The sequence below is a fragment of the Mastacembelus armatus genome, chromosome 5, assembly GCF_900324485.2.
Source record: "Mastacembelus armatus chromosome 5, fMasArm1.2, whole genome shotgun sequence".
Taxonomy (NCBI): domain Eukaryota; kingdom Metazoa; phylum Chordata; class Actinopteri; order Synbranchiformes; family Mastacembelidae; genus Mastacembelus; species Mastacembelus armatus.
In genome coordinates, this window is record NC_046637.1 from 1647238 (window position 1) to 1672458 (window position 25221).

The 25221-nt window shown below is 43.6% G+C and overlaps 1 protein-coding gene and 1 long non-coding RNA gene across 12 annotated transcripts in view; one reads left to right on the forward strand and one right to left on the reverse strand.

Annotated features, from left to right (window-relative positions):
* The window catches only part of LOC113129966 (dedicator of cytokinesis protein 3-like), a 131575-nt gene extending 111852 nt beyond the window's left edge, over positions 1 to 19723 (forward strand). For 2 of the 9 annotated variants that reach the window (XM_033325202.1, XM_033325207.1), the window contains 31 exons: positions 496 to 688; positions 971 to 1098; positions 1844 to 1990; positions 3517 to 3615; positions 3812 to 3906; positions 4006 to 4081; positions 4530 to 4630; positions 5332 to 5390; positions 5557 to 5705; positions 7284 to 7369; positions 7541 to 7567; positions 7880 to 7975; positions 8076 to 8136; positions 8499 to 8592; positions 8716 to 8864; positions 10120 to 10206; positions 10415 to 10519; positions 10657 to 10798; positions 10958 to 11124; positions 11508 to 11594; positions 11778 to 11957; positions 12040 to 12123; positions 12237 to 12353; positions 12819 to 12928; positions 13593 to 13737; positions 14441 to 14522; positions 14614 to 14732; positions 14857 to 14944; positions 15128 to 15247; positions 16018 to 16103; positions 17288 to 19723. In XM_033325202.1, the coding sequence (XP_033181093.1) occupies positions 496 to 688; positions 971 to 1098; positions 1844 to 1990; positions 3517 to 3615; positions 3812 to 3906; positions 4006 to 4081; positions 4530 to 4630; positions 5332 to 5390; positions 5557 to 5705; positions 7284 to 7369; positions 7541 to 7567; positions 7880 to 7975; positions 8076 to 8136; positions 8499 to 8592; positions 8716 to 8864; positions 10120 to 10206; positions 10415 to 10519; positions 10657 to 10798; positions 10958 to 11124; positions 11508 to 11594; positions 11778 to 11957; positions 12040 to 12123; positions 12237 to 12353; positions 12819 to 12928; positions 13593 to 13737; positions 14441 to 14522; positions 14614 to 14732; positions 14857 to 14944; positions 15128 to 15247; positions 16018 to 16103; positions 17288 to 17986 (3978 nt within the window). In that variant the 3' untranslated portion in view covers positions 17987 to 19723. Of the gene's footprint in view, positions 1 to 495; positions 689 to 970; positions 1099 to 1843; positions 1991 to 3516; positions 3616 to 3811; positions 3907 to 4005; positions 4082 to 4529; positions 4631 to 5331; positions 5391 to 5556; positions 5706 to 7283; positions 7370 to 7540; positions 7568 to 7879; positions 7976 to 8075; positions 8137 to 8498; positions 8593 to 8715; positions 8865 to 10119; positions 10207 to 10414; positions 10520 to 10656; positions 10799 to 10957; positions 11125 to 11507; positions 11595 to 11777; positions 11958 to 12039; positions 12124 to 12236; positions 12354 to 12797; positions 12929 to 13592; positions 13738 to 14440; positions 14523 to 14613; positions 14733 to 14856; positions 14945 to 15127; positions 15248 to 16017; positions 16104 to 17287 lie in introns of all 9 variants that reach the window. The other 7 variants (XM_033325203.1, XM_033325208.1, XM_026306242.2 and 4 more) reach the window with 6 other exon arrangements.
* On the reverse strand, positions 11942 to 24660 carry LOC113129969 (uncharacterized). Of its 3 annotated transcripts, none has more exons than XR_004463074.1 (8): positions 24519 to 24660; positions 23286 to 23406; positions 20420 to 20524; positions 19182 to 19249; positions 17822 to 18002; positions 17307 to 17671; positions 16026 to 16286; positions 11942 to 12073 (listed from the first exon to the last, which is right to left on the reverse strand). It is a non-coding gene; the product is annotated as an uncharacterized LOC113129969 (long non-coding RNA). The 3 variants fall into 3 exon arrangements; XR_003295656.2 differs by lacking the exon at positions 11942 to 12073 and adding an exon at positions 15104 to 15237; XR_004463073.1 differs by lacking the exon at positions 11942 to 12073 and adding an exon at positions 15125 to 15237 and having other exon boundaries at positions 16012 to 16286.
* Between the last annotated feature and the right edge of the window lie 561 nt (positions 24661 to 25221).

Genomic DNA, 25221 nt, shown 5'->3' on the forward strand with positions numbered 1-25221 from the left:
GTTTGTATCTGTCATGACATGTAATGAGCTGATAACCACTCTACTGCCAAGAGTTTCCACTGGGTGTGGTCTTTGCATTCTTGTTTGTGAGCTGCAGCCGTTATGGAAACAGCTGTAAAATCTGCTGCACCGTCTTCACTGTCCTGACGACTGTTGTGTTGTTTTTCTAAACTCTTTCATTTTTCAAAGCTTCACTTTCAGTTTTCTACTAATGAACAATCCAGTTTTCCTTCTCCGCTCTGCCATGGGGCTTTCCCTGAAGTGTAGAAACAGCAGACCCTTGACCCTGGGCAGAGGCACTAACACCAGCTGTGTTTTGTTTCATGGGAATCTGTCCTGTGTTCTTGGCACATTTACCTCCTTTAACTCGCTCAGAAACATTTTCCCACATTCATGTTTCTCCTTCATCTGTAACTGTTTCTGTTTGTCGCTGACCTTCCTCTCCCTCCTCCTCCTCCTCCTCCTCCTCCTCCTCCTCCTCCTCCTCCTCCTCAGGCGGCTTTGCTGAACTCCTTCCCTGCCATCTTTGACGAGCTGCTGCAGATGTTTACGGTGCAGGAAGTGGCAGAGTTTGTGCGTGGCACCCTGGGCAGCATGCCGTCCACCGTGCACATAGGCCAGTCCATGGATGTGGTCAAACTGCAGTCCATAGCCCGGACCGTGGACAGCAGACTCTTCTCTTTCCCTGGTAAAGGGTTTAGTAAAACATGAACACACCTCCTGCCTCCTGTTTGATTATGATATTGATCAGCTCGTCTAGTGATAAATTATTTAAATAAAGAGTCAGGAAAAATATAACCACCAATCAATCGAACATTAATAATTCATGACAACCATCTCAGCCACAGAGCGACATGCAAATGAAAGTGTGTGTGTCTGTGTCTGTCTGTGTGTGTCTGTGTCTGTGTGTGTGTGTGTGTGTGTGTGTGTGTCTGTGTCTGTGTCTGTGTGTGTGTCTGCACGTCCTCAGAGTCTCGAAGGATCCTGCTGCCTGTGGTCCTGCATCACATCCATCTTCATCTGAGGCAGCAGAAAGAGCTGCTCATCTGCTCTGGGATACTCAGCTCTATATTCTCCATCATTAAGGCCAGCTCACTGGTAACACACACACACACACACACACACACACACACACACACTTGCTTTATAGATGATCATTTAATCATTTAATCCAACCTGGCTCTTTTTGTGGTCAAAATCTCTCAAGGCCAAATCTCCAGTAATACCCAGAATGCATTGCTCCCCATGCATCTCAATGTCCTGTCCATTGTCACTTTACCTGACGAGACCTTTTCCAAAGAGTTTCCAAAGAGAACATGGGTCATAGAGAGGAAAGCTGCCTGTTATTCCCTGAGACAAACAGGAAGCTGGTTATAAAGCAGCAAAGTCGTCTTTAAATCCTTTCAAATTAAAAGGAATCATCCAGTGTCCATGAATATCTGGACCACAGTTCATGATAATGTGCAAAGAAACAACCTCTGGAATAAAGTGTTTGATTTCCAGTATCAGCAAATGGCCTTGAACCAGGGACGTACTGGATCAGACTATGTGGGTTTGGCTCCATCCAGGTTTTTGGGTCGTTACGATGAAGAGTTTGACTCACAGCATTTCAGACCTGCATTTTCTCCCTGAGGAAGATTTGAGACAAGTGGGAAAGTTTTCCAGTGTTGAGTGTCCACTGTCAACCATGAAACTGTTTCCTGTTTCTCTGGAGTTCCTCTTTTTACATTTCTCTGACTCTGTGCTTCTTCTTTCTCTCTGTCCCTCTTCTCATTTTTGTTTGGGGCTTCCTCTTTCCCTCCTCTCCCTCTCTTCTCTCACCTCTCCCCTCCTCTCCCTGCAGGAGGCGTCCGTGCAGGAGGAGGTGGAGATGATGGTGGAGTCCCTGTTGGACGTCCTCCTGCAGACCCTGCTGTCAATCATGAGCAAGAGCCAATCGCAGGAGGCGGTAAGAGGTCAACGCTGTCCGCAGTGCACCGCGGAGATCACTGTTAGTAACTAACAATACGACTACTACTCCCCCCCGCTCCTCCCCTCCATCGTTTATCTGCCCCCCCACCCCAAGGGCTGGGCAATATTTTTAGATTTTGAATAACTGAAACATTTTCATGTAGTTTGACATGATTCATTGCTAATTTTAGCTCCTGGATTAAATTTAGTTTTAGTGAAATTCAATTTTTATTGTTATTTTTGAAAACTAAAAACTTTTTGAATGTTTGTGTTTCTTCCACCATATGACGGTGACAGAAAGAGACATTAACGAACGATAGTAAAACTTTTGATCGAACATATTTTGGCCTGTGAGGAAACGTTTAGCTGCAGGTCATTGAATAAGTTAATAAATAATAAATAAATAAAGTTAAAAACTGCTTTCACATTCTCATTAACTTTTCATTCCTTATTGAAAAATTAAAACATCTTGTCATAATTCTTCTTAACAAATGTTGTATTTTCTATTATCATGATAAAGTGACTAGTTTTGGTTTTGGATGGAATTAACACTGACATATTGTTCCAGATGTTTTGGTCAGAAGAGTAGAACGTGTTGCCCTCCTCTAATCCTCCATCTTTCTTCTCCTTCCTCATCAGACTCCACAGTCTCCGTCCTCGTCTTCCTCTGCATGTTTGCTCGCCCTAATATTCCGATTAAACGTCTTTGTTTCGTGTGTTGTTCAAGAACAGTGTGTGTGTGTGTTAATGAAAATGCAGCTGTGGAAATGTGATAGTTTCAGTTTAATCAGCATCTTCGTACATTTAGAGTCGACTGTTTCATGATTCCATGTCACTGATTTGATCTCAGTCTGGGCCTGTCCCTGTTTGTCTTCTCCTGGGCTTCAGTGATGAAGCTTGTCATCATCAATAACAGTGTTTACTAAGTGTTTACCCTGAAAATACATGTTGCACAATAACAACAAAACCAAGCTAGAACATAAAATGAGACACAAATTGAGAAGAGTCTACGAATGTGTGTTTTATGAAGCATTTTAAAAGGTGAGACATTTCTGCAGCGAGGCTCAAATTTCCTGTTTTTTCTTGTTCTAAGAACAGGCAGAAGTGTTGCGTTTGAGGACCTCAGGGAACGAGCTGCTGTGTATGATGTTAAAAATGAGAGATGTGAATTGGAGCCGGCCCTGTCCTGGCTTCAAAAGTCATTAGTAGCATTTTCAAACTAACTGGTAACCAGCGCAGAGAAGCTGAAATCAGTGTGATGTGTCACTAACACTGAGATTTTTTAATGTGTGTGACCAAACGCAGTTTATAGATTTATGGTCAGTTAAATGTCTGGATCTGTGAGATTTGCCTCAGTTGAAGGAAACAACAGTGAAGCTGATACTGTTTCCACACTGCTGCCTTTCAGTGTGAGAGGAACATGGGAGGGTGATGGTGGGTGATGTTTCCTGCTCATGGTCCACCTGTTTGGGAAGGAGCCTTTTTTTTTTTTCTTTTTTTTAAATGTCTCTCTGCTGATTGGTCCCATGTGGGCGTCTCACCTGGCTTCGACGTCTCTGTTGGCAGGGGGAGTACGTGTCCTGCCTGCTGTCCCTCCTCCGCCAGATGACCGACATCCACTTCCAGCATCTGATGGAAAACTTTCAGAGCAAGGACGAGCTCAAGGTACAGGAACCAGATCCAGATCCAGCTTTGAGTGAAGACACACCCTGATGCATCTTATTGTGCAACAATTAACAATTAGGGTCCTGAGGGTCAAAGTTTGGTTGTAAATGTTGGAAAGTGTTTGAAGGAGCAGTTTGACCGGTCTCTGTGAGGAGGGTGCAGGTCCTCCTCATCTCCTCTTGTGGTCTCTCTGCAGGAGTTCTTCTTGAAGATTCTGTGTGTGTTCAGAAACTTAATGAAGCTCAGCATTTTCCCCCGGGACTGGAACATCATGAGGCTTCTCACCAGCAAGTAAGACACAGAGACCACGTCCGACAGCAGGGTTGGCATGACTCAGTGACTCAGTAACACAAAGGTGTGTGTGTGTGTGTGTGTGTGTTCTCTCTGCAGCATCATCCTGACCACCGCTCAGTACCTGTCTCCTGCTCTGCACAAGAACTTCACAGAAGCAGAGTTTGACTTTAAGGTACTTGAACCGTCCTGGTCCCTGTGACAAACATCAAACCAGCAGCTCCCTCTGTCCCCTGAGCTCCCAGATCTGTTTTGAGTGATGTGCTGCATGTTTGTTTCACTTTCCTCTCCATGGCCTCAGCCTTCTCCACACAGCCCTGAACCGACAGCAGGCGATTTATTATAAACACCGTGGAGTCGAGCGGCCGACAGTGAAGCTGTAACGGCTCAGTGCTGTTTCCCAGTGGCAGAGAAAACTGGATTATCATGAATAACTGGAGCTTTTATGTTTTAATACCTTTGATTTTTGTTTGTTTTGGTCTGTACGGCTGAACGTGGAACTTAACACTGCAGCTCTTATCTCTTTCTGGTTTTTATTAAAGTTTTATCTTTGTCTTTTAATTCATTTTGTGTGTGTGTGTGTGTGTGTGTGTGTGTGTGTGTGTGTGTGTGTGTGGGAGCAGGTGTGGAACTCCTACTTCAGTCTGGCGGTGCTGTACATCAACCAGCCCAGTTTACAGCTGGAGAACCTGAGTCCTGCCAAGAGGAAGAAGGTTCTAGATAAGTAAGAACACACACACACACACACACACACACACACACGGAGGGGGAGGGGAAGGCCTTTCTTTTCTCTTATGACTCATAAACAGCACAGACATGTTGCGCACAAAGCACGACCACATCGTTGGTGTTTGCAGACATGTGACCACACACACACACACACACTCACACATACATTTGTCCTCAGGGTGTCAGTCATCTGTAGCTAAACTATTGAGTAATTCAGAGCCATTTTCCTCAGTGAAGTGCTGCAGTGCTACAGACACAGTGATCTACGTCATCAATCCTGCAGAAGCGCCTTCATTCTGCAGCAAAGCTCGTTTCCCTCCCTGTTAGGCCTTTCCCCCCCACACAGGCCCAGGACCAAGGAGCCGCCCGACACTAAACCCAGCAAACATCTAAAGGTTCTGCAGCTTTAAAGACAAGACACCTGATTTTTACAATAGTTCTGATCTGCTGAGTGAAGGTTTTTCTCTGGTTGACTCTTTAGTCACACTGACACAATACTGGTCTCATTAATAACTTAACTGGTTTTGTGTTTCGTCTTTATTTTAAACAGTGAAACTACATGAGACAAACAGTGTGTTTGTAAATCCTCCTGACTCTGACACCAGCAGTCGTCCAGGGATGAGCTGCAGTGGGAGACTGTTGTTGTTATTGTAGCTTTTGGGTTTGGACTCATGTCTCGGTGTTTGTCCTGTGCAGGTATGGTGACATGAGGGTGATGATGACCTACGAGCTCTTCAGCATGTGGCAGAACCTGGGTGAGATTGTCTCAGCTCATCTGGGTTTAGTTTGGTTGGAATAACTTTAGCAGCACCCGACCCTCAGCGGCTGAGAGATGCTCCTCCTGATGATTAATTATTATTAAATTTAATTAAATTTTATTGGTTGATGGATTAAAGTTGGCAACTTGTGCTCGGGCTGCAGGTGAGAATAAGATCCATTTCATCCCCGGAATGATCGGCCCGTTCCTGGGAGTCACGCTGGTCCCTCAGGTGGAGGTGAGAAACATCATGATCCCCATCTTCCACGACATGATGGACTGGGAGCAGCGTAAGAACGGAAACTTCAAACAGGTACTGAACACACACCTTAACACACACTATATAACACACACACTATACAACACACACCTCAACACACACTACATAACACACACACACAACACCACACAGATAGAACACACACCTCAACACACACTACATAACACACACACTACATAACACACACACTATACAACACACACCTCAACACACACTACATAACACACACACTATACAACACACACCTCAACACACAACATAACACACACACTATACAACACACACACTATATAACACACACCTCAACACACACTACATAACACACCTCAACACACACTATATAACACACACCTCAACACACGATAAAACACACACCAGAGAAACACACACACTAACACACAGGACACACACCACAACACACACCTCAACACACACTACATAACACACACACTATATACAACACACACCTCAACACACACTACATAACACACACACTATACAACACACACACTATATAACACACACTCTGAACACACACACTATATACACACCTCAACACACACTACATAACACACACACTATAACACACACCTCAACACACACTACATAACACACACACTATACAACACACACACTATATAACACACACCTCAACACACACTACATAACACACACACTATACAACACACACACTATATAACACACACCTCAACACACACTACATAACACACCTCAACACACTATAACACACACACTATATAACACACACCTGAACACACACACTATATAACACACACCAAACACACACACTATATAACACACACCTCAACACACACACATATAACACACACCTCAACACACACACATAACACACCTGAACACACACACTATATAACACACACCTCAACACACACTACATAACACACACCTCAACACACACACCATATAACACACACACTATATAACACACACCTGAACAACACAGATAATAACACACACCTGAACACACACACCATATAACACACACAACACACCTGAACACACACACTATATAACACACACCTGAACACACACACTATATAACACACACCTGAACACACACACTATATAACACACACCTGAACACACACACTATAACACACACCTGAACACACACACTATATAACACACACCTGAACACACACACTATATAACACACACCTCAACACACACACCATATAACACACACACTATATAACACACACCTGAACACACACACTATATAACACACACCTCAACACACACACCATAACACACACACTATATAACACACACCTCAACACACACACTATATAACACACACCTGAACACACACACTATATAACACACACCTCAACACACACACTATATAACACACAGATAGACTTTGTCCGTTTTTCATTTTTTCCTGTTTCATGTTTAATCTAAAGTCTTTTCTTTATTTGAGTTAAACTTCTGTTTGTCCTTTATTAATCAGTGTGTTATTGTTATGGTGTGTACAGGTGTGTGTTCCTGTTCACAGCTGCTCACAGGATCAGCTCAGATATTTGTGTGTCTCTGTGTGATTTGTCGTGTTGTTGTGTGTGTGTGCAGGTGGAGGCCGAGCTGATCGACAAGCTGGACAGTTTGGTTTCTGAGGGGAAAGGTGACGAGAACTACAGAGAGCTCTTCAGTCTGCTGTGAGGAACTCTCACACTCATTCCACATCTGTTCACATCTGTCCTCTCTCTGTTGCCTTTAACTCCCGTCTCTGTTTTGACCTGATGTGACTCCTGCTGTTCTGTGTCTTTGGTAACAAACATTAACGCTCAGTGTTTCTGCTCTAACACTGCTCTGTGCTGCGGGACTAGAACCCAGCTGTTTGGGCCCTACCCCAGGTATGATGATGTTTACACACACATTTATCACACTGACATCTCAAAAATCACTTATTGTCAAAGCTGAGAGTTCAGATGAACATGTGACCAAACCCTTGTTATGTTTCCGTAAAGGAGCTTCTTAAGATCCAGACCAATGAAATGCTGACTCAGCTAACTAACTCGTGTTAACTGGTTTCCACATTAAACTGTTAAACCAGTTCACTCCACTGTTGGAGTCAAAGTCCTGCAGCCTGTCAGGTCACTGAGGGTAAAACCGTCAGTGCGTGACCTGTTTCTAAAATGTGTCTGATTGTTCCGTTCGTTTTAAAGTCTGTTGGAGAAGATCGAGCAGGAGACGTGGAGAGAGACGGGGATTTCCTTTGTCACCTCAGTCACACGACTGATGGAGCGACTGCTCGACTACCGGTAACACACACACACACGCTGATGCACACAAGCTTATACACACACACAATGAGCTTTTTGTTGTAAAGCTGCTCGTTGACTTGGTCCAAATCGTCTTCAGGGACTGTATGAAGGGAGATGAAACAGAGAACAAGAAGATCGGCTGCACTGTCAACCTCCTGGTGAGATCTAACAAATTATGTTTCTCCCCGACCTGCAGTGTTAATGCACTTTCAGTTTACTGCAACATTTGGTACTGAGTATATTTACAGTAATAAACAATAGGTCGGATTAAATCTACCAGTCTAAAATCAAACTATTTGTTTGGGTGCTGACTTTCAGCAGTTAGTCTTAATCTTTTATATCTGAGGGTCTGTTTATATAAATGGCTGTAATTCCTGATTAATTCCTAATATTTTTGTTAAACCATTTGAATTAAAGCTGAAAGTCTGGACCTCAGCAACATTATGTCCAAATACTTATGGCCGTGACTCTACATGTTCATGCTGACGTGACAATGTTGGTTTGTTTTTCATCTTCTCAGAACTTCTACAAGTCAGAGATCAACAAGGAGGAGATGTACATCCGCTACATCCACAAGCTGTGTGACATGCACCTGCAGGCTGAGAACTACACTGGTACATACACACACACACACACACACAGACACACACACACACACACACAGACACACACACACACACACACACACACAGAGTGGAATGTGCATGACTGTCTCCCATGTGCTGCTGTGCCCACAGAGGCTGCCTTCACTCTGCTCCTGTACTGGGAGCTGCTGCACTGGGACGAGCGGCCTCTCAAAGAGTTCCTGCACTACCCGGCTCAGAGCGAGTGGCACCGCAAGGAGGGGCTGTGCCGCAAGGTCATCCACTACTTCAACAAGGGCAAGGTGAGAAGAAGATATTAACATAACATAATACAGCACATTAACACACAGCAGAGTGACAGACGCACAATGATGATCAAACCTGCTGGAGGAAAAGTATAATTGACATACATTTGTGGATTGTTTCCCTTAAAGTCCCTTATGTCAAGTACTGTCAAATTCTGAGATAACCTGAGTATTTCCATTTTTGGCTGCTTCATATTGTGTGACATCAGTTTATAAAGTACTTCAAACTGCACCAACCTTAACCAACTACTGCAGTAAAGTTCAACATGTACATTAATGCAGCAGGAATATTCATCAGATATAACAGTAAAACACTGACAGGCACCAGTTTACTGCACAATGAGTACTTTTACTTTGATACTTTAAGTACATTTTGCTGATAATACTTAGACTGTTTTACTTAAGTAGGATTTGAAAGGAGTAGTGGAGTATTTTCATAGTGCGACATTTTTTTCCCTTTCATGTCACAACATGTAGCAGGTGGAACTATTGTTTTGGTGTCTGAGCATCCCGAACCCATTTTAGGGACGGACAACAACAAATTCACTGCCATGCTGATTTCTCATGTAGGTTTGAACACTGGACAAGTTTGTCACTGGGCGAAAAGAAAAACTTGTGACGTTTCCAAAACTAACAAGACAATGACCCAATGTGATCGATGGTTCGCCACCAAAATCCAACCGTGTGTGTGTCGTGTCTCAAAACATTATAAAAGCTAATGACCTGAAGACACTTAGACACTTAGTCTCACTGCAGCCACTGATGTTAAGACCCACATACAGAGACTTGACCCTTTATTTTCATGTTTGTGCTTGTTTTTGCAGTTTGTTCTAAAAATACATGCAGTATAAAAGAGGCTCATTGCAGCCTGTTAAAGTATATATCTGTATTTGCTAAAAATCTTGAAATAAGATAATTGCACTTTTCATATTTTTAGTTGTAAAAGTATTTTGTCTCAGAGAAACAATCTTGTTTTTAGTTTTTAGTTTAAAAATGTTAATTGTTTTTAATTAGCTCAACAAATTATTCACAGAAAAGTGACGAGAACAATTACAATATTGATGTTTCTTTCAAAACAAGTTAGATTTGACCTATTGTTGTAATTTTAATGGAGCTGGGGGGCAGGACAGAAACTGTTTGAGAACCACTGGGGTAAGTCAATGCAATGAAAGCAAGTATAAAAACAAACCTGTGTGTGTCTGTGTGTGTGTCTGTGTGTGTGTCTGTGTGTGTGTGTGTGTGTGTCCTCCAGTGCTGGGAGTACGGCATTCCTCTGTGCAGGGAACTGGCCTTCCAGTATGAATCCCTCTTCGACTACCAGAGTCTCAGCTGGATACGGGTGAGTCACAAAACACAAACCCTCCTTTTTTCTCACGTCCACTTCTCGATCTGTTTCTGAATCAAAGACATCGTGAACTTTACAGAGACAGTGAAACATAAACTCCAGTTTGTTTGAAGTTTTATTAGAGAAAGGCAGTGTGTGTGTGTGTGTGTGTGTGTGTGTGTGTGTGTGTGACTTCTCTTCTTCTCTCTGTGTGTGTCTGCAGAAAATGGAGGCAGCGTATTATGACAACATCATGGAGCAGCAGCGTCTGGAGCCCGAGTTCTTCAGGATCGGGTTCTACGGCAGGAAGTTCCCCTTTTTTCTCAGAGTGAGTAAAAATGTTCCTCAGGCCTGATTATGCTCAGAAAGCTGCTCTGCATTTTACAGAAGAAGAGAGTGAAAAGAAAAACTGCACAAACATGGTAGAAATGTCATTTCTGTTTTGATCCGATTCATTTAAACCAGAACAAAGAGTTCGTCTGTCGGGGCCATGACTACGAAAGGTTAGAGGCCTTCCAGCAAAGGATGCTGGGAGAATTCCCACAAGCCATTGCAATGCAGCACCCGAACCAGCCGGACGAGGCCATCCTGCAGTGTGATGCTCAGTGTATCCTTCAGCTTCACAAAGAGAAATGAGCATTTCTGTAACATCCACCACGCCGACGTCTGCATGTGTCCAGTTTGGACTGGGTCAGGTAGAAACCACCGGTCAGGCCAAACCAGTTTCAGAGTTTACTCGGGTTTTTCTTTGACCTGCTCGGCTCAGACCTCCAGATCTACGCAGTAACACCGGTACCGGACAGCATCGGCGTCTTGCAGATGGACCGCGTACCGGACCGCATCAAGAGCTTCTACCGGGTCAACAACGTCCGACGTTTCCGCTACGACCGGCCCTTCCACAAAGGACCCAAAGACCGAGATAACGAGTTTAAGGTGAAGTCAGGGCGGCTTGTTTCGATTTTACTTTCACAATCCAAAGATTTTTATAGATTTTTAAAGATTTAAAAGACGTCTCTTATAAAACAGATACATGCTGCTGAACAAACACCTTCCATATGAGCAGATATTATTTATTTCTATCAGGTAACAAACAATAATAGACAAACATGTGACACAAAAGACTGAAAGCAGCTGTTAGAAAAGACAAGAAGAAGAAGAGAGCAGGTGGATTTGTTTGAATTGAAATCTCTGAAACAAGTGACTCCACAGACTTGGAGCTGAGAGTCAAAGGTTTTATGTCACAGTGGAAGTTTTTATTTAAAGCATCTCAAAACAACACAAGCTTTAATGAAACCCAACTTCCTGTGGTGTTTCAGAGTCTCTGGATCGAGAGGACGACGCTGATCCTCACTCACCCTCTGCCTGGGATCTCACGCTGGTTTGAGGTGGAGAAGAGAGAGCTGGTGGGTGCATGAAATAAATCCCTACTGTGATAATCTTTAATCGTGACTAATAACTTTAAGCCTTCAGAGGTCCTGTCCTGAACCCTCACAGTCTGGAAGGTTTAGGTTTCCATCAGCAGCAGTTCGATCAGATCATCAACAGTGTCTGTGTCTGTGTGTCTCTCCCACCCACGTCTCCCTCAGGTGGAGGTGAGTCCGTTAGAAAACGCCATCTCCGTGGTGGAGAACAAGAACCAGGAGCTGCGGACTCTGATCAGCCAGTACCAACACAAGCAGCTGCACGGCAACATCAACCTGCTCAGCATGACCCTGAACGGCGTGATCGACGCCGCCGTGAACGGAGGCATCGCCCGATACCAGGAGGTCGGACACGCAGGGTTTAGTTCGGGTGGGCGGGGCCTGTGAGTCAGAGCAGGTGTGACCCAGGTGTTTTTCTCTGCCACAGGCTTTCTTCGATAAGGAGTACATCAGCAGCCACCCTGAAGACACAGACAAGATCACGCAGCTCAAAGACCTGATGCAGGAGCAGGTGAGACAGGATTTATACAAACTAAAGTACTTTTACACTCAAGTACTGCAAGTGATGCATTAATCAGTGCACCCACTTTCTCCCAGCACTAAAAACCTCGTTGGTTTCCACAGGTCCACATCCTGGGGGTCGGACTGGCCGTGCACGAGAAGCTGGTGCACCCAGAAATGCGTCCCCTGCACAAGAAGCTGATAGATCAGTTCCAGATGATGAGGAGCAGCCTCTGCCATGTGAGTGCGGGGAAACAGCAATAACGACAGAAACAGAGGAACAATAGCTGCTCAGGCGTCGTTCTGTAAACCTGAATATAATTAACTAGACCAAAGCACGGCCCAGTCTGGAAGAGGAGTGTTTGTATTGTGAACATGCTGGGAGGGAGGATCATCAGTGAGAGAAGATAATTAGTCACGAGTCTTCAAAGAGGAAGTTATTCTGCTCTGAGCTAAGGAAACTAAGGAAACTGTGTCGCTGCTGAGACTGAACTTTTCACCTTCTTAGGTCCTAATGAACCAGTTCAGACAGAGTTAATCTGCCAGGGATCATGTCAACAGAACTCTGTGAAAATGTTTTAAACTTTGAGTCTCAGTGGTGTGAACTCTGCCGTGGACACACAGACAGGATTGTGTGTGTGTGTCTGTGTGCACGTATGAGGGCAGTGTGAATGTTCAGAGCAGTGTTTCTATGTGGCCTTGCAGGGGCTGCCTGGCTTAGACAGACCTGCTTCAGGAGCCAACACCCCCAGAGGGATCCTGGCCTCTCACAGTCCCATGAGCCCCGAGAGCTTCAAGCTGCTGCACCGGCACAGGTCAGCAACACACGCACACACACGCACACACACTATAACTATAGGTGAGACAGTAAGGATGTTACGAATGTTGTTTGTCTCCAGTCTGTCACACTCACAGCATCTCATCCTCATCACACAGTTGAAGTTTTCCTCCATATTTCTCAGCCCTGATGTTTCCACAGACCAAACCAGGTGTTTTCAGATCAGATCCAGTCCACGACTGATCTGAGAGTGTGTGTCAGAACAGTCAGATCAGAATCCAAGTGGTTGTTTTAATGTCTCCGCCCTCTGCCCACAAACATCAGACCTGTTTGAAACCATCAGGACATTCAGGCCTGGGATGTGGACGCAGCTTTTAGCATAAACACAATCATCTTCTCTCTCTCTTCACTGATTTTATCCATTTTGGCTCATTAATGATCTTTGCTCTGTTCCACATCACATTTTCTCAAATTCTACCATGTTCTCTCTCTCTCTCTCTGTCCTCATCATCCCACTCGTTCTGCTTATTCTCTGACCTTGGCTACAAACTCCTGCATCACTCGTTCTCACCACATCACCTCATGCATGTTTTGGTTGCTGTTTGGGTTCCTGGTTTTATTCTGCATGGCTCTGGCCTTTTTTCCTTCCTACCCTGCTTCCCTTCTTCCAATCCAATCTTTCCTCCTTTCCCTCCTCCCAGTCCTGTAGCTGTTTTGACTCCAGCACGAAACTCCTCCTCCTCTCTCTCCTCTCAAATCTCCAGTGAATCCGGGAACGTTGGGAATCTGCTGATCCTGGCGGACGGCGTGGTGGTGGAGCACCCAGAGGACTTCTACCGCATGCAGGTCAGTGTCCTGGTCTGTGTTACAGCAGCGCAAGGACCATGTGCAGAGACAGCAAATAGTATGTTGGTTCAATTCCTCATTTACTTGGGAGAAACTTGGAAAAGCTCTTTGTATTAGTGGTCACTGCTGTGCATTGTCTTTGTGTTATTCTGTATTTGTATAGTTGTAGATATATTTAATAATTATATTTAAAAATGTAATAATAGGAAATAAAATGTCTGCACAGGACTAGTCATTTCAAATATTTTTATTGATTAAACTCCCCAGTTCTATAAACTCATAGAGCTGAAGTGATCAGTCAAACGATTAATTGGATATTTTGATAATTAAATCATTATTCCACAAAAAACATTTTTTCATGGTTCCAGCTTCTAAAATGTGAAGATCAGCTGACTCCATAGTGAATCCATAGTGAACATAATAAACCACAGATCTTTTTAATATTGTCAAACTACAACAGAAAAATGTTCCTTAATAACCTAATAACATATACTAACATAACAATGGTCATATTTATGAATTAAGTACTTTCATTCGTAATAACCTAAATACACAGTATAAATATTTCAGTAACACATATTTAAATATCCAAGACAGACTGACGAGTTCTTCATCAAATCTAAGAACTGAGCTTATTTCAGTCCGTGTTTTTATGCAGCAAAACTAAATTTTTGTTTGTTGTTTACTAACATTCTTGCTGCAGGCAAGCCCCTCCTCCTCCAGCCTTAGCTCCACCCACTCAGCACCCCCTCAGATGATAAACTCCGCCCCCTCGACCATCAGAGGTGAGAGGCCCAGTGTGTAAACATTTCAGCAGCAGGTCACAGCAGAGATTCTCAGGGTTTCAGTGTCGGCTTTGTGTTGTTTGCTCTGCAGTCGGTTCCCCTTCTCTGCCAGACAAGTACAGACACAACCGAGAGATGCTGATGCTGCTGCCGCCGCACAGGGACAGGCCAAGCAGTGCGATGTACACCAACATCACCGAGAACGGACAGGTACGTAGAGACGCCAGGTGATTCTCGCTGTGCTGTGGGTGAACTGTAGGAGAAGGACGAGCAGCAGCTCCTTTTGTTTCTGTTGCTAATCCAGTATAATTGTTCATATTTTCTGTCCCTTCAGCCGGCGAACTTCCAGCGGGCGTTGTTCCATCAGGTGATCGGTCCATGTAAACCCTGCAGTGACCCCAACCTCTCTGTGGCTGAGAAAGGTGGGTCACATCACAAATCGTGCACACTGAGTATGTGTGTGTGTTTGTTTTCTGCTTCACTTGGTTTACTTTGCTTCTTGTTTCCTCTTTTCCTTCCTTCCTCCTGGCCTCCTCCTGGTCTCCTCCTGGTCTCCTCCTGGTCTCCTCCTGGTCTCCTCCTGGTCTCCTCCTGGTCTCCTCCAGTCCTCACCACTCCCAGCAGCTGGAGTTTGGACAGTGGCACCAGAGACGCTCTCCCCTTCCTCTCTGCTCATATCGGCAGTGTCATGGCGCCTCCTGTCCCCCCACGTAACCTGCCTCATGGTATGACAGTGTGTGTTGTAGTATGTGCATGGTGTTTATGTATGTAAGTGCAGTGATAGAAGAACTACTCAGATCTTTCACTGAAGGAAGAGTAGAAATACTGGAGTTTGTGTGGGTGTGTGTGTGGTGAACACTGCCCTCCCTCTCACTCCTCCCTGCCCCAGCTCTCTCTCTTACTCCTCATGCCTTATCTCTCTCTCTCTCTGTCCAACCTCTCACTCCTCCTCCTCCTCCCCCCTGCCCCAGCTCTCTCTCTCTGTCCAACCTCTCACCCCTCCTCCTCCTCCTCCTCCCCCCTGCCCCAGCTCTCTCTCTCTGTCCAATCTCTCACTCCTCCTCCTCCTCCCCCCTGCCCCAGCTCTCTCTCTCTGTCCAACCTCTCACCCCTCCTCCTCCTCCTCCTCCCCCCTGCCCCAGCTCTCTCTCTCTGTCCAATCTCTCACTCCTCCTCCTCCTCCCCCCTGCCCCAGCTCTCTCTCTCTGTCCAACCTCTCACCCCTCCTCCTCCTCCTCCTCCTCCCTGCCCCAGCTCTCTCTCTTACTCCTCATGCCTTATCTCTCTCTCTCTGTCCAACCTCTCACCCGTCCTCCTCCTCCTCCTCCTCCCTGCCCCAGCTCTCTCTCTCTGTCCAACCTCTCACCCCTCCTCCTCCTCCTCCCTGCCCCAGCTCTCTCTCTCTGTCCAACCTCTCACTCCTCCTCTTCCTCCTCCCAGTCTGCAGTGTGAATGAGCTTCTCTCAGTCAGTCCTGCTGTGTCTCCCACCTGTAGGTCCTCACCTGTCGATGCACTTTGATGCTTTCCACCACCAGGCTAGCGACCTCCCTCCAGCTCTCCCTGCGCGCTCCTTAAGAAAGGTACCTTTTCCTCCTCCTCCCCCCTGCTGTCTGGGTGATTGTCTGTCTGTTCTCACTCCCCCAGAAAACCATGTTGTGTTTAGTCCAAGCACTTGGTGCCAGGATTAGAAGAGTCGCTGTGTCGGCTTAATGATCCGTGGGCATCTGTGGCTCAGCGGGTGGAGCAGCAGAAAGTGTGTGGCCCTGAAAAACAAACAGGACAGAGTCTGTGAGGTGTCACACAGTTTATGACACACAGTTTATTTCACTGTTATCTCTCTGGTTTCCCTCATAGTTTCTGGCTTTTCTGAATATTGGTCCAGTTTAGTTTGAGTCTTTGACACATCCAGGTGATTCTGTGTTTTACCTGCACATACAGCAGGTCGATTTAACGTTTCATTGGCCAAAATAATTCACATTTAGGATTTTCTGTAATGTCTCAACTGTTATTTAAGATTCTCTGTAATGACATTTTGACTGGTCAGAATTGCTCATTGACTTGAATGTGTAAATATCTGGAATTAGATTTCCCAATGACAGACACTTCAATCAAAGATACTTTAGACTAGTCAGAACTCAAAGATATTTGAAATGTAACATGTAAGAGATATCCAACACTAGTCACAATTCAACTGTAGAGATCTTAAATGTACTTTTGACTAGTCAGAATGTAATTCCAGATACATCTGAAATGCAATGACAGATAAAGTGAAATCTATTAGATGTTAAATCGGCTTGTAGGCCTGTTTTCAAACAGCTTTAGAGCCACACAGGTGTTTCTGTGCTCAGGTTAATGGAGCTCTGGTTTGGTCACATGATGTTTCTGGTACATCTCGTCTATATTTACTTCAGCTTCAGAGCTGCAGAGAAGCTGTTGCTCTAGGGTGTTTAATCACTGTTTCACCTATGAATTTGTATATTTGCATAGACTGTTTACAGCCTGTGGCCACAGTCTGGATTTATTATCACCTGCAGCACAAACATGTGTCTTTTTTCAGGGAAATTTCTTTGATCAGAAACTTAATGTGACCAAACATTAGCTCAACTCAATTAATGGGCAGGACATTAAACTATGAGCTTATTAGCCCATAGTTTAACTTAATTTTCCTTAGATTTCTGCAGACATGTCAGATGTATAAGTCCTGTTAACTCCTGCCCCTCCTCTAACTGCCTCGCTGTACCTCCCACCCCTCCTCTCCCTCCAGTCTCCCCTGCACCCTATACCTGCCTCGCCCACCAGTCCACAGTCCATCCTGGATGGCAGTAACTCCACCCTGTCTGGTAGTGCCAGCTCTGGAGTTTCCTCCCTCAGTGACAGCAACTTCGGGGGCCCCGCCTCGTCCTCCGACCCCCCGGCCAGTCGCACAGACACTCTGGAGTCCGTCCCCAGCAGCCAGGCCTGGACCACCGACCAGGAAGACCTGGACTCACCTTACCAGCCCGTCAGGTACAGCATCTCTGAACCTGAGGTCCTGGATGGAGCCAAACCTCCACCCTGCCGCAGCCACTCTGCACCGGGAGTTGTCACCCCAGCCCAGGTGGGGGGCCCGGTCCAGCCCCAGGGCCCAGGTTCAGCTTCCAGTGGAAATCTGCAACAACAACCACAGCAGCAGGATGGGATGACACATCCCCAGCACCACTACTACCCCCACCACCACCACTTCCACCCACACTACATCCCCCACCACCCACCTCTTTACCACCTACACGAGCCTCCGGCCCTGCCCCCCAAACCCTACCTCAGAGAGGGGTGTATCCCTGAAGAGGACCCCCTTAACACCCAGTCAGCTCCTGCACCTCCTGCACCCCGGCCTATGCCACGCAAGATCTCCCAGCCCATCATCGCAGCCACCAAGGAGGAGCAGGCGAAAGTGGCGTGGGAGCACGGCGTCAGTGAGGAGTGAGACGGCGGCTCAGGACCTGAGAACAAACACGATATAAAAACCTGTCAGTTGTGATGTGATGTTGAGAGACGCTGTGAGGTTCCTGCTGCAAACTAAAGCCACCACTGAAGAGAAAAGCTGGAGGTCAAAGGTTAAAATGCTCTGCTCTCACAGCCTGTCCTCAGCAAATGCTCATTTCCATATCGTCCTTGTCTGAGCACATCAGGCCTGATCTGTGTTTAAATAAAGAAATGTAATGTAATCAATCAGCTGTTTCATTAAAGTCATCAATACACATTTATAGATCCTGTCAAAGCTGCGCTGACATTAGCAGACCTCACGTATTTAGTTTTCATCATTAATCATCCAGGATCAATGGAAACTCAGCAAAGACGAGCAGCACTTTACTTTAACAGAGCACCAAACCCTGGAGGAATAAAAATTAAAATCTCCACATATTTTTATAAATCAGAACATTCAAAGCAGAGACAGGGTTAGTCAGGTTAATGATGAAGACGACACGAGCCCTGAAACCAGACAACTGTTATTATTGAGGCTATAAACTCATCAGCTCCTCATGTAACAGATGGAAGTGTTAATTCTTTGGTGCAACAGACTGAAAAACACGTGTAGATAAATGTAACAGTATAGAAATATCTAATATAATTTATATTTAATCTGATTATGTTGATGGAAGGTGGGAGCTGTGCAGAAATATGCAAGTAGCTGCTGGTTGACGTGTGTTTGCTTTAAAGGACGACGACACTAAACGTTTAAAAACTGAAAATGTTGTGAACTTAAGACGAGAGATTTTTTTTTAAATGCGGACGTGTGAAGGGAGGAAGGTGTAAATGTGAACGAGCCATCAGATGGATGATATTTATACACACTAACCAGAATAAATTACACTTTCTGCCATTTTTATCAAAGTAATGAACTTAAGACTATATGTTTTTAATCAGGGTACTGTTTTGTATGCACGTTCAATAATAATGAGAGTTTAAACAGAGAGAGGGGTGAATTGCACTGATGAGTTAAATCACTAATGACTCCAGATCAATCAGAGTAAAACTGGTGTAAAAATACTGTGATGGAAAATACTTTTATATTTGTTTTTTTTTTTGTAAAATATATCAGACTTTTTACTTTTACCATCCATCTAATCACTGCTCTTGTTTTGTTTGACAAGAATGAAAGTGAACAGCTGTGAACTCACCTGGTGTCGCTGGTCACGTAGCCTGACGCGCCTCAGTCTGAGCCGCCCGACGCTGCAGCCGTTTCTCACTGAAACAGAAAATGTTTGACATGATGAGCTGTAAAGTTTGTTTAGTCGTGTGTGTGTGTGTGTGTAAATAATCACAAAGTCTCACAGAGACTCTTAAAGGTGCAGGAAACTCAAAATAAAGCTGGTGATATTGTGATGTTTCCTGCACTGTGGCTGTAAATACGTCTGTTTGAGGAAAGTCCTATAAAAACAACAGTGTTCAGCTCATTTCTGAAGTTATTTAACCTTCATTCCAAATTAAACGCTGAATTTATGAACCTTCCCTCAGGGGGAAACAGACAAAGGGGAGATTCATAAAGTCCAGAGAGCCAAACTAACAAACTGTCGACTTTTACAGTCACAGTGAGAAAAACAGAACAACACCAGCTTTATACTTGAACGTTTTAGTGGTTTTGCCTCCGTCTGCATTTGTAAACATGTCAACAAACACTGGTAAATGCTTCTACTGTCTGGTTTTAAAACACTGAATATTATTATGTGATTCTCTTTATTTCAGTTCTGTCACTGAGGTTTTAAACGGCTGTGAAACGTTTAGTTGAAGGCAGAAACGTGAACCTGAGACAAACAGTAGGAAAAGACACGTGTGCATTTCATTCACAGCGAGTCCTGCATGTTTTCACTGGGACACTGAATGCAACACAGTCGTGTGTTTTCACTCTGCTCAGTTTAACTGTAAATTTGGGAAACAGAATTTTAAATCAAGTTTTCTTTTTATGAAAAGTGTAAAAAGCCTGAAACGGCTCCTTTGTTCAGATAATAAACCCTGAACCAGAAAATATCTGAGATTTCAGACTCAGTCCTCATCACCAGACTCATCTCAGAAACTAAACTGAAGAATGGGACTTTCGCTGTCGCTGATAAACTGCACAGTTTGTTTTTAGCTGTGGCTGCTTCAGTTCCTTCATCCTGCTGCTAAGAGCTTCATTATTATTATTATTATTGGCTGCAGGACTTTGTCATTGATGGGACTGTGTCTTTTACCTCAGATCTAGAAAAGTGTTGTGACTCTGCTGTATCTTAGCGAAGCATTTATCATGTTTGACAGGAAATGAAAACACTTTAAAACCAGCACAGACTGTGATTCAGTGGCAGATGTTTCTATTAATGGTCAAATCTGAAGCGTTTACAGCAGAAAGTCAAGACACGTTGGTTCATCTTTAGCTTCTTACCTGGTTCTTCATGGCTGTAAACGTGTCTGTTGTGTCTCTGCAGCAGCCTGGTGCAGTGTTGGTTCTACTGTTGGTGCTCAGCTGCCTCCATGGTACAGAGGGAACCTAAAAGAACATGAGAAACAAAGTCAGCACCTGACAGAGTTCACAGAAATCTTTTTGCTTCATTGAGTCAAAGTAAAAAATCTGTTTAAGAACATTCAGTTACCTGTAAAAGTCCTGCATTCAATATTTTTACTCAGCGTCAAAATCAAAGTTCTTAACTTTTAATACAATACTTCCCTCTGAACTGTAGTAATATACATATATATACAAGTATAAATACTTCACAATTGTACTGAGCATCCACTTCATTAGTGACACATTAGAAGACTGACAGGATTTAACTGCACTTCAGTCTGGGATGTTCCACCAGTTTGGGTTAGAAATGGACATTTACACAGAACAGTAAGAGTTTAGTAAACAAATTCTATTCCAGGACATTCAATAAGCCCAGTCGTATTAAAGATACAGGCCACAGAATCTGAAATATCCAAGAAACATTAAGATGCTTCTATCTTTTTTTTTTTTTTGTTCCTTTTTCTGAATCATCTGAATAAAAATCATGTTTGTGCTTCAAAGCTGTAAAATGTCCCTTTGTTGTTTATACAGTTTATGAACTTTAGGACACTTCAGTGAAAATGTGCAGTTATTAGGACACTTTGCTAAAGTCTATAGAGCAAAGTGTCCTAATAACTGCACATTTGCACTGAAGTGAATGAAGGACTGATGCTTTGTTAGAACAGAAGCTGAAGGAAACAGTTTGGAAACTAAGAGACTGAGTCAGACGAGAAGAGAGCACAGTGCGACTGAAACCACAAACCAGTTTGGTTTATGTTTATGTAAAAGCTGTGACGGGCACGAGCAGGGGAAGTGAAGGGAGGCAGATATTCAGTGCACAGAGGACATTTCTGATTCTTTGTCAACATGCGGACTGTGGCTGCCTGGACTTTCTGATGTCAAACTGTTAAAAGTTTTAAAAGACGGCAAACAACACAAGCTACTGTTTCCTGATTCTGATGATTCTTTTGGGGCAGCTGAGGACGTTTCTGATTATTTTGTGTATTTTGCATCAATGGCAGATCCAGATAAAATGACTATGATCAGATCCTTTGTACGATCATGCTAGTATTTCTTGTATATAAAAGTCTATTGTGTTAGCATGGGTATAAACTGTGACGTGTACGACCGTAGTTGTAAATACTCACGATTTTTTCCTACTCACTAAACAAACTGCTGTGTTGTGGATTCATGACCAACATTAAACAATAATGTTTTATTGACTCTGCAGCCTGTCCTCACTTCAATAATACAACTGAAGTCTTAAATGCCATTCACGAAGAGCTTCAGCTCTCAGTACCTGTGGTATTTAGACAGGTGTTTCATAGATGGGCCTGTGTTACTGAAGGATTTGACAATTTTATTGAAAATATAATAAGCAGGTAAATATGAATAAAATATTTATTTTATATCCAAATGATGGGGCAGAACTTTAGACAAACTAAAGGAAAAAAGCAACTGGGTCCAGCAGAACTGGAATCGACATGAGGACTTGCATCATTAAGGATCCACGATGAGAGAGTTAGTGGTGAGACAATAAGCCGCTTCAGAGTTTACTGGACTTTAAATGTGTGAAGCCAAACTTCTCAAAGGCAAAATACGTCTTGATAATATAGTCTGAATGATGTGCCCTGACAAATATGGCTCCCTCACATGCACACTGGATTATTTCCATCCATAAAGTAATGACAGTGAAAAATAATTGAAAATCCTTATTGATGCACTTTTTATAATTTGTTGAAAACAATATGCCACATCAACAGTCAGTGGAAACCAAAATAATCATTCAATTATCAACCAAATCTTTTTTTTTTTACATTTCTGCCAACATTTATTTGTTTTCCTTAATCCAACAACAGCCTCATAAGCTTTATTATTTTTTATTATTTAGAATATCATCTATTGACATATTGTTTATTTTCACTTTATTCAACTTTTATCTTTGTAAACATGCTCCACTGTGTCCAGTTGGTCACATTAGGATGTTTTCCTATTTTAGATCATGAATAGTTTATTCCTGTGAGGGTTATCTTTAATTGACTTTTTTAAATTACTATTTATTAACTGCAGCCCAGTTACATTAAAATAACTCCCACCCTGTTCTGTACTAAACAGCAAACTGACAGTTTAGACACTTAATCATTGTCATTTTATTTTGGAGGAATATTCATTAAAAATTAACAAACTGACTTTTAATGTCTCCACCATTTTTTTCATGCAGACGTTTCTCTGCTGGTGATCGCAGTTTAGCCTCATGTGGAAATATATTATTGTTTGTAAATTCAGAAAAATGAGTCCATTGTTTTCATAAAAATAAAGACTAGAGAAAAGTCCAAACAATGAAACATGTTTATCATCAAACTTCAGACTCAGGTTTATCTGGTGACCCTTTGCAGGGGCCCAGTCTGGGAACTACTTGACTGAACTAACTGGATGTAAAGTTGATAGAACCAGCTCCAACAGTAAAATGCTGCTAAAGCCTGGATGCATCTGATAAACATTAAGTCTAATATCAGTCAGGACATTTACTACAGAATGGGTAATTATACTTTTGATATTTTACATACACTTTGCTGATAATATTTATTTACTGTTATCACAACAGGATGCAGGACCTTTACTTGTAATTGTATTTTACATGGTGTTGTACTGATACTTTTACTGAAGTACATCTTTGTTTCATGCTACAACCTTGTCCCCTCTTTGTTTTTACTCACTATAAACTACAAGTTTCCATGGAAACCTCAGGTGTGTGTAGATCACCAACCTGATTTTTCAGTCGTCGGCTTCACAGGACAAACTCGTCACCAAACTCCAGGACTCGTGTAGTGAAGCTGAGCAGGCAGCAGCAGGACCCACAGTTTCAGCAGACTTCCTCATCTGTACATCTGTAAATCACAGAACAGGTTCATAGGAAAAAGGCACCAACACGTTTGCCCTAGTTTCCAAACAGCAGATTGTGGATGGAAGAGAAATAATTTGAGCCCAAACACATGAAGATACTTCAGTTTCTAAATAAGAACCAACAATATTCACCTTTTCCTCCCTCAGATAAACAAGTTCTCTCAATCACAGCGACAAAAACAGTCTCTGTATTTCAGTCTCTGACAAAAGAACAGAATAATCTAAAGAACCAAATCAAACCAGCTCCTCCATCTCTAATAACAGTCACTCATAATCCTCTATGAGACGTGACCTCCATTCACTTTAGACTAATTTCATTGATTAAAGTCCCTCTCACAGTTTCTGTGGAGGCAGGAACCTGTGGATCTCTGGCCCAGTCCCCATGTGGAGTCTTACAGTGTTACAGCCAGTGTTACTGACAGCTGGTCCTGTTCCCTTTAGCTCCTTAAACTCAGACAGTTCTGAGACAGTTCAAAACATGACAGCTGTATTCTCACCACAGCTCAAGTTTAAACTAAAAATCACTACAAAAAGTCACGTCCAAAAATCAAATACAGCATACAGGGCTACTCAGACCACAGACCAGTCAGACCACAGACCAGTCAGATCACAGACCAGTCAGACCACAGACCAGCGGCCCTAATGCATCTATTGCTAATTTACATGTTAAACCTACATAATAATAAAACCCATTTCTCTAATACCTTCTGACGAGCTCGTGGATAAAAACAGATGCCTAAATAAGACTCGACCCACACAGGTCTGGATGAGACGGTCTCTCTCCTTGTGGTTCATATACAACCGACTGGAGCTGAGTCTCTGTGGTCAAACTGCTGTGAAGCCTCGTTTGTCCGTCAGTAACTAGAACCGATTAAACTCGGTGACAACTAAAAAGGTCCATCTCAGAACAAACTAACTCGAGTTATCTCAAACTAACCCGAGTAAACAGTCTCGGGCTACCGGCTCACCTGTTGTTAGCGACACGTTTCTCACGTTATGTTTGTCTCCTCTTTCTAACGGACACCGGGCTGATAACGGGGCTCTCAGTCGGTACATTTAACGGTTTTCTCCCCAGTTTCCCGGCCCCATGGCTCACCTTCACCGGCAGGTGCATCTCCACGTTCAGGTCTTCGTTCCCTTCCACCGACCGGTCCCTCGGTCCAGGCTCCTCCCGTGATACTGAACATTTCACCTGGAAACAACAACCGGACTTTGGTTTCAGTCCTGATCGAGTTTTAACCACGTGGTCACAATAAACCAGCTCTTCCTCTTCCGGTTTATTGAAAACTCCGCAGCATAGCGCCACCTGCTGTGCGGAGGTAAAGACTCACCAGAAAACACTTTGGTTAAAAAAAAAACAATACAAGTTTATTATTTATAGCAGCGGTCAAAGTCCATGTTTCAGCTGTGACTGACATGTTTCAGCTCAGGTCCAGGTCTGAAGCTGAACTGGTCCAAAGTGGTAAAGTGTCAGAAAGTGAAATGTCAGAGATGCAGTGATGCTTCCTTCCATCTTTCCTGCAGCAGCAGAAGGAAATGAAGCCTTGGAGATGGAGGCAAACAGTTTCCTCCAGGTGTCCCAGCTTTGGCTGAGTCCTTCCAACAAACTGTGTGTGTATAAAGACTGAGGTCCATTATTTGGACCATCCAGCCCAGCAGGAAGCAGGACTGGGTCTGGCTGGTCCAATGAACTAAGGGAGTCAGGATAATGAGGCTTCAGATGATTTTTGAGATTCCAGACTCATAATCAGCAGAATTCAGACGTCTGTCATCTCAGACTTCACTGGTTTAAACTGCAA